Source organism: Lygodium microphyllum, chromosome 10, assembly GCF_053477565.2.
Source record: "Lygodium microphyllum isolate KBCC chromosome 10, Lygodium_microphyllum_v1.1.10, whole genome shotgun sequence".
NCBI lineage: Eukaryota > Viridiplantae > Streptophyta > Polypodiopsida > Schizaeales > Lygodiaceae > Lygodium > Lygodium microphyllum.
This window is the reverse complement of record NC_141144.1, coordinates 5,379,430-5,387,468: the sequence shown is the minus strand read 5'-3', so window position 1 is coordinate 5,387,468 and position 8,039 is coordinate 5,379,430. Positions and strand designations below refer to the sequence as shown.

Sequence of the window (8,039 nt, the reverse complement as noted above, 5' to 3'; positions counted from 1 at the left end):
TATGCATAAAATAAAACACATAAGTCTGGAAACATATTGCTAGACATACATGTTGCTATTTTTTTTGGGTTTTTAAATATTAATTTCCTTGAGCTGAAACTCTTCGACCCCTATTGACGAACGAACGCTAAGGTCGCCCTCGCATGGGAGACGTGCCCATTTCGCGTCCAGCGACCCTGATGCGGAATATTCTCGGGGGCCGGGGCGACGTTTCATCGGAATTCATCGCACCCTTTCAATTCTCGATAAAAAAGAAACCAGCTTGGAATCTCTCTCTCTCTCACACACACACACACACAAAGGCTTGTTCGAGAGAACATGGTTTCTTCTTCTTCTTCTTCTTCTTCTTCTTCTTCCTCCTCCTCCTCCTCCTTTTCTGAGCTTACGATCCTCGCGCTGACCTTGCTCACCTCCCCTGTGAAGAAGAGTTCAGGGAGAGAAAGCAGCTGTTTTGACACATCTGCAATCGCCATGCTGGAATAAGGATGGAAGGTATTTAATAAATCTTCCTTGTCTTCTATGTTACCTCATGACCTTCGATTTCTGTTGTTGCCGGTGTTGTCGCATCATAGTATGATTGGATACCTTTTTGTCGTTCTCTAGGGGTCCGTGCCAATCTGTGTTACATTCACCGGATATAGAGTTGTCACATACAGAAGTAGCTGAGCCTTCTATTCGCAGATGACTTGGAGAAGTTCCTTGCAGAGAAACAAATGTGGCGTCAATCCTCGCACGCTAGAATGTAGGCCACAACTCAGAATGAGAAATGTGAGTCTAGGTGTCTTCTGCCAGCACCTTGTAATTGCACCCTTACCCGTGCTCCCTGTTCCCAGAATTTAGGTCATGATTTTCATACAGTGAACAGGATTATTGAAACGTCCTCTTAGGATCCAACCTGCATGTGAGATATGACACAAGCCGTATCCACAAACATGAGAGGAATGGACAGTGGACATGGCTTGTGCCATGTCTCATGTGCAGGTTGGATCCTAGGAGGACGTTTCACCTATGCCTTCCCAATTTCTAATGGTTGTGAAGGTGGGATTCCCAACAGTGTTTTAAATTTCCATTGACTAAGATAATGTGCAGCATTTGCAAACAGGTGTAAGATTCAGATATCTTTTGAATAATGCTTGTTGGAACGGATCAATTGTGAAAAAGCTCTCTTTGCTCAGGCTTGTGTTCCTGATTGTCTCTCTAAATTCAAGCCACGCATGGGGTTTGAAAGGCTGTTTTATTGTAGTTGGTACTTGTGCAGGCATGTATTGTATGTTATGCCATGTATAAGTAGTAAGCAGCTGATTGGTTTTCAAGTGCTAGAATGAAAAATCTATGTGGGGCTATGTATCCTACATGTTAGATTAGCATACAGGGGTACAAGCCTGAATCTTTGGCTGAGCTGATTTGTTCTGAAATCATTATTGCTCATATAACAGCTGGGGGTTTGTAAACGGATGCAGGGCTATCTTTATGTCTGTGCCACGTGACTACATTAAGGAAGATGCCTGATGGTCTCAGGAGGACTCTAGTATGGCTTTGCTGACCTGCTTGGTCGCATACTGTGTTTTCTTGCTTATGCAATGTGTTTTACTGCAGTTATTGCCTGTGTTAGAGTGGCTTTAAGGTGCATAGTGAAAGTATGTTGATTTTTGCACTGTCTGTTCCAATCATGTCTGAAATAGTCTTGCATCTTTACATTTGAACCAAACTCATTGTGCAGATTTTGAGTTTTATGGCTCTGTAATAATTGTCTTTAAAGACTTTGAAAAGTCTGAATATCACTAAGATGACTTTTCTAGTATGCACAAATGGCTTGTTGTTCAAAAACTTGAAATGCCAGGATTGAGCTTCTTCCTCTTTCTTGTTGATGATAATGAATGCACAAGTTCATTCAGGGTCACAGTTGTTTTTGGCAGGTTCTTGCAAGTACATTGCCTTGTCTGACTTGAATGGTCACAGATGGCACCCTTTCATTGTTGCCAGCTGAAGGCAGCTGATTGCAGAACCTGCAAGAACACCTGTGGGCATGTCCATGGTGCTACATTGAAGCTCATAACCTCATTAGGTCCTGCATGCCTAAGCCTGCTGTTATGCTGTCAGTTTCTGTCCTTGATTAAATTTTAAATGTTACAGCACCCTGGCACCAATTATATTCCAAAAGGGCAGAAGGAACTTTTTTCGATGTTTAGCAAAGCTGGTGCAGACAAGCATTAGGTAGACCGCTGCATGGATATGATGAAGAAGGAGACAGAAAGGTCAGCTGATGCAGCAGATGTTGTGGGTGATCAGTTAGGGGCCAGTAGTAGTAGGCATGTGGCAGATGAGTATGCAAAGACAAGTGATGAGCTGTTGGATTATGTGGCATTTCTGGAGAATGAGCTGGAGAGTTTAAAACTTCGGAGCAGCATGTCAGAGAGTGAGCACTTGCAGGAGAAGCAGCGCCTCAAGGAGACACTGATGCTGGCCATGGACCAAATGCAGCAGGCCCAGTCAGAACTTGATACCCACAAGCAAAATATGCAGCAGCAGGATGATTCTCAGTCCACACTCCAGTTACTGAAGGATGACTTCAAGCACACTCAACAGTTGCTTCAGGAGGAGCGCTGCAGAGAGAAGGTACTGGTATGTTCACAATTTATTTCTGATTCCTGGTCATACTACTCTCATGGATATCCCTGATCTTAACTGTATCGCAGTCTTAGAAAAAGATTTTTGAGGAATCTTGTGTCTGGGTCTGTGCATGGGAAATAAATAGAGATTTGTTTACAAACACAGAAATTGTAAGCTTTCTTTAGTTATCTGTTATGATGTGCTCTTCCAAACCATGCATAATATTCTCCATTTAATTCTGTGGAGGATAACAGGATGTTGTTTGCTATTTCAATGTATTAATTTCTGCAGAGCATGTAGCTCATCAAGTGGTCCAGCATTTTCTTTTTTTTTCATCCACTTACAGTCCGTACTGTAATAGTGCAAACATAATAGCATTGTAAAAGTATTGCAACCTTGGTGGCTGGCAAAAGCAGGCACTTGAAGACAGAGTGCAAGAGTTAGAGTTGGAATTAGAAATGAAAAATGATTTAATTAGTCACAGAAGAAAAAGGGACGAGAGAGCAAGGAGGCAACTTGAAAAGGAGAACGAGTGTTTGAAAAAGAAGGCTACATTAGGTTGGATGCTTGGATGTTTATCAGGTAAAATATACAGTATTATGTGGAATAATCTGTGCATGGTTCAATCATAACGATGTATCAGGATTGATCAGTCAAGCCACATAAGAGGAAAAGCCTGTTGTTTTTTCTTTCTTGAATGTGGGAACATGGAATCAAAACTATTAAGTTGAACATTGTGGGTGGTGATGCTATCAAGCCCGTTGTTTGTACAACCGGTACTGATGTCATAGGTCACGTTGGGAAACCTAGAATTCTACATTGCATTTCATAATGCTTCTATGTCATGAACACTTTCCTTCTTTAACAAAGCAGCTGACCCGTGAATTGTCTGGTGTTTTAATGGTCAGCAAACAACTGAAAGCTATGATGGATACATTATTTCTTCTGTCTGACTTCAATTAAATATGTGGGTTCCTTAGAGGTGTACCTGCAATCGGATTGTGAAGGGAATGCAGCTCCCCTTTTGAGGATGGTGCGAAAAATTCAAAGGGAGCTTGAGCGAGAGAATGTGGTTTTGAGCTATAGCAATGAGCCTCCACAAATCCAACTTGAGTATGTTGAGAAAGAGATTCGTCGTCTTATCGATTGTGCAAGGCTCTCCTCTGATACTGAGACAGAAATCGCGAACTCCAACAAGGTTCTTCCTTTGCTATATATATTTAATGATTCCTTCTACAACCTTCATATGCAGTAATGGCTTCTTTTCTTAATCGGCCAGCCCTTGGAAAGTGGGATGTTGTCCCGATGGTTATGCAACCTCCTCAAACAAGCCACTAGTTCTTGGTCCTGTGAAGTACAAACTAGTTTAGCACTGTCAGTTTCTTTGCTGAATCTCATGTTTTATTTTGAATGTCCTGTAGCCGCTTATGTATGTCCTCCAGCCTCTAAAGCGTACAAAACATTGCCTTGAGCATGCCATCATCCACAGTAAGTTAGAGAGTTGCATGTATGACAAAAATGAGATATAGATGCTTAGCTGTTTATTTCCACACATGAACCAAAACCTACACTATGCAAAACTCCATTTTAGAGTTCTCAAAATTTTCAAAAATCCTATCAGCTCCCTATCACACATTAAAAAGGATGCTGGTCACAAGGCAAAAATACCAAGGGTGGTTATAGGCCTAGAAGAGGTGACTATTCATGCTTGTCCTCTCTTTGATTTGTAAAACTTACCAGTTGTAACTCAAACAGATAAAACTAAATATATCAAACCTCCTCCATAACTTGGGGCAAATAACTTCATAACACATCGATAAGCTTGTTTCTTTCATGTTTCAGTAGTAATGTTTGTGTTCCAATTTAACTAAATCAGATTGGTGTAACAGCAAGCGTTCTACTGTTGATTCGTGTAGCCACCACTGCCATCTCAAGGGTCCATAGAAGATGGATCCAACTCTGCTAAGGATAAAGAGAATGAAGGTTTTCAACTTAGCAAAGTTATCTTGTACAAACCTACAAGCTGTTCAACATTTTCAGTGTCTGATATGTAAGATGATGTCTCAGCAACAATTGTGTAATGTATGCATGAGCAAACAATAGTAGTGGCAGTTGTAAACAAAACTCTAGAATTGATTATTTCAACTCTGTAGAACATCATATTCATATAGATGTGATCAGAAATATGATGTTTTCTTACAGAGCGTCTGATTTAAGGGGAAACCAGGCAATGATGCCAAGTACAACAGCTGCCCCAGGTGCAGGACCACCTGATGATCGGATTAGTGAAGCAGGAGCTGGGTCACCTAGTGCTCGCTACATTATTAATTGCTTTAATAACGGAACCAATGGCAGGCCTGAGACATATCGCCATCAGGAGGCTGCAACATTACAACCTCATGAGCAGCAGCAGAAGCTGGATTGTCCAAAGGCATCGTCATCAATGCCATACCCCATGTCCATATCACAAATCGAGATGTTTGAGGCAAACCCTCGGGCCAATGTGGAGCACACGAGGCTGTCAGGGAGCACATGGGCCGAAGTGAAAGTTCTGAAGCAGGAGGAAGCTGAGAGGGCTGAGATGCTGAATTGTCAGAGTGACATCAAGAGGATGCTCTGCAGCCTGGAGGCCAGCATGGAGTACCTCCTCCGCCTCCAGCAACAGCAAGATCATCAGTGCAATAGCAACACCAACACCACCACGAACAACAGCAATGACAACAGCAGCAGCAACAACAAGCTCATGCCATCGGCCCCGCCGTCTAGCACAATGACAAGGGCTCTCAAGTTCCATTCTCCTTCAAAATGTGAGTGCAGTCTATCACTACTTCTATTACCTGCTGCTTCTATCTTCTGTTTTCTGCATATATTAAAGCTGCATAATCATAAAGTGCAATAGACATGCTAGCATGGATTTTCATGATTCAACATCCACCATGGTCGCTGGCTGCTCGCTGACTTTCTTTTGTGCAAATAATTATGTGTGTGTGCTGCAGCTCCAGCTACAGGAAGTACTCGGTCTATTGGCAGTTCGGAAGTCAAGTCCACCAAGTCCAAATCAAGGAAGAGTTGAGCTTCTTGCTGTGTTCGTTCAAAACTTCTGTCGTCATGTGCATGTTCTGTACAGAGTGTTTAGTTAAAATGATGGGCCGGCCAATTAGTGTGACATATTTCTACGCAATGCCTAGGTAATGGGCGGCTACCGGCCCCCATTTGGGTTTACCTCAAGAAATACATCATCAATGGAGGCTGTTGATGACTAAAACGCCTCTGGCGTGATGTAAATAATACAGACTGCACGGCTGCGACGGCTGTGGGGATGAGTGTATTTGGAGATCGAAGCAAAACCCAACACACGACTGAGAGTCGGTCTTTGTAAGACAGCAGCGCCACCTTCGAGTCTTTAAACGAGCCGCGATCCCCAAAGAAAAAACCATCGTAAATTCTCTAGAAAGCCAGCTTGAGCGACGACCTTTCAAAACTTTTCAAAACACTCGTGTACATTGAAGCAACAGTCCTCTCTCAAATATCAAGGCCAACAAGCTTTCTATCTACCATTTCATAACCATTGAAAACCAAGGTTTAAATATACAATCAATTCCAGAATAATAATAAAAACAATAGCATGTACCGCAAGTCCCTCCAAATTTGGGAGTTCCAAGCTTTTTGTACTTGCCACCACACTTGGTTTTTGTGAGGTTTCCAATAACCTGCTAAGAAATTGTTTGTCATTCTCGTCTCCCATGCCCATGTCTTTGCATTTGCATAGATTAATCCTTCACATTGAATTTTGCATCCACATGTTTATTCAACATCTGATATACAACTTAGGAAGGTAATTTAGTACACATTTAATTTTGCGTTCACATGTTTCTCCAACACATAGAATGATGTAGAACTTATGAAGGTAATCTAATATATTTCTATGTAACCATCAAACTAGCACAATTGTGATTTGATAAGGAGACAATGGTAAAGGCTTTGATGTCCTAGCTAGAGTTATACTCCAACTATTGAAAAGAAAACGGGCAATCATGCCAGTTCTTCATTGGGTACCTTTTTTTTCTATGGTTTAATTCACCATTATAACACTTGATGATGCTTTTGTAGGTGATGAATAGGTTGAAATCTATAAACTTTCTCATCACAATGGTTGATTTAAACTATTAGGCCACTTATACCTCTACACTAATTAGAATTCCTTGAGATGACTTAAAGTTGCAAGTATATCTTTAAACAAGGACAAACGCATATTGAAGTTGTAGATTGGGATTGCAAAGTTTTAAGAATAAATATTTGCTACTTGTATGTATCTAAACCTTCACTATGGTAGCCTTTTTGAGCAAGGTAGAGGTGAACCTCTTTGGTTACAAACCTAGATTTGTAAAATTCTCTTTCAGATTGCCTTTTGCTTTTTCTATATGAAAGGGAATATTGGTCAAAAGATGAGTCACAAAAAGGAAATCAAAAACTTGTAATTCAAAGGATTTTGCTATTTAACCATCTCAAAAATTTTGAGGCAATTTTAATAGAAAATGACAAGGATGGTTGCTTTTTGGCACATAAGCCCTTAAGCATGACAAATCCCCACTTGGTAGAGACAAGCATTCAATTTTTGTATATATAAAATACTCATGATGTATTATTTGTGAATGGGTTGACAATTTCTTGCTCTCGCATTATCTATGTGCTAACACTTGTGATAGTTTGCATTCAATGTTTATGGTGGATGTTGAGATATTGGAATTAGTGCACAACTTGAAAGTTCCATTGAACAAATGAATCATTTGATCATGGATGATAAGTTAACAAGGACTACACCCATGGTTGAAGACCCTAAAAAGTATTGATCTTTATAATACTATAACTAGATTTCAAAAAATAATATTTTCAAATGGAAAAATGTAATAATTTCCTTTATCCTTTTCCATTCAATATATCATAGTAGTGAAGCTAGATTCCATGTGTCATATCCATTTGACTTCATTGACTTAGAGGCCCTACTTTTTTGACTCATTGAATTCTCTAGGGAAATTTTTAGGTAGTCTTCTCTACTTTTTAGCCTAATCAATGTGTTAAACCATTGAGAAACCATAAACTTTTCCTGGCCTTTGCTTGTCAAATTGTGGGATTATGTCGATATCATATACAACATAGAATAAATCATAGCTCAAATTCTTGAATATAACACAGTTCCATGGACAATCTAACATTACAAAGGTTTTTTTATGGCTTGTAATAAATGATGGGTGTGCCTAAACTAAACTGGTTTATCTAAATGTCACATAACTTTTCGCAAAAGGTGAAAACAATAGCTTGCTCATGTTTGTTCTATGTTTCATGAGACATAGCTAACATGTTTTATTTTTCTAAACAAGGACTTTAGAAATTAAGAAAAAATGGAGCATTATAACATCTTGCTCATGGCC

At 40.1% G+C, this 8,039-nt stretch overlaps 1 protein-coding gene across 7 annotated transcripts; it reads left to right on the top strand.

The window, feature by feature from the left end:
* The first annotated feature begins 244 nt into the window (after positions 1-244).
* LOC148029666 (uncharacterized) lies at positions 245-6,347 on the top strand. 7 transcript variants are annotated; one of them, XM_087685940.1, is made up of 8 exons: positions 245-492; positions 1,461-1,528; positions 2,134-2,622; positions 3,027-3,192; positions 3,591-3,808; positions 4,527-4,660; positions 4,813-5,417; positions 5,607-6,347. In XM_087685940.1, exons 3-8 carry the CDS (start codon positions 2,227-2,229, stop codon positions 5,681-5,683), a joined length of 1,596 nt encoding a protein of 531 aa, XP_087542066.1. In that variant the 5' UTR covers positions 245-492; positions 1,461-1,528; positions 2,134-2,226; the 3' UTR covers positions 5,684-6,347. The 7 variants fall into 7 exon arrangements, with proteins under 7 accessions (XP_087542066.1, XP_087542063.1, XP_087542062.1 ...); XM_087685937.1 differs by lacking the exon at positions 1,461-1,528 and adding an exon at positions 604-742; XM_087685936.1 differs by lacking the exon at positions 1,461-1,528 and adding an exon at positions 604-768 and having other exon boundaries at positions 1,917-2,622.
* The last annotated feature ends 1,692 nt before the right edge of the window (positions 6,348-8,039 follow it).

Coding starts and splice junctions, on each gene's coding strand:
- LOC148029666 (XM_087685938.1), top strand. CDS start 2,227: ATGGATATGATGAAGAAGGAGACAGAAAGGTCAGCTGATGCAGCAGAT. Junction 3,193..3,590: donor GATGCTTGGATGTTTATCAG/GTAAAATATACA, acceptor TGGGTTCCTTAG/AGGTGTACCTGCAATCGGAT. Junction 4,661..4,812: donor ACATTTTCAGTGTCTGATAT/GTAAGATGATGT, acceptor GTTTTCTTACAG/AGCGTCTGATTTAAGGGGAA.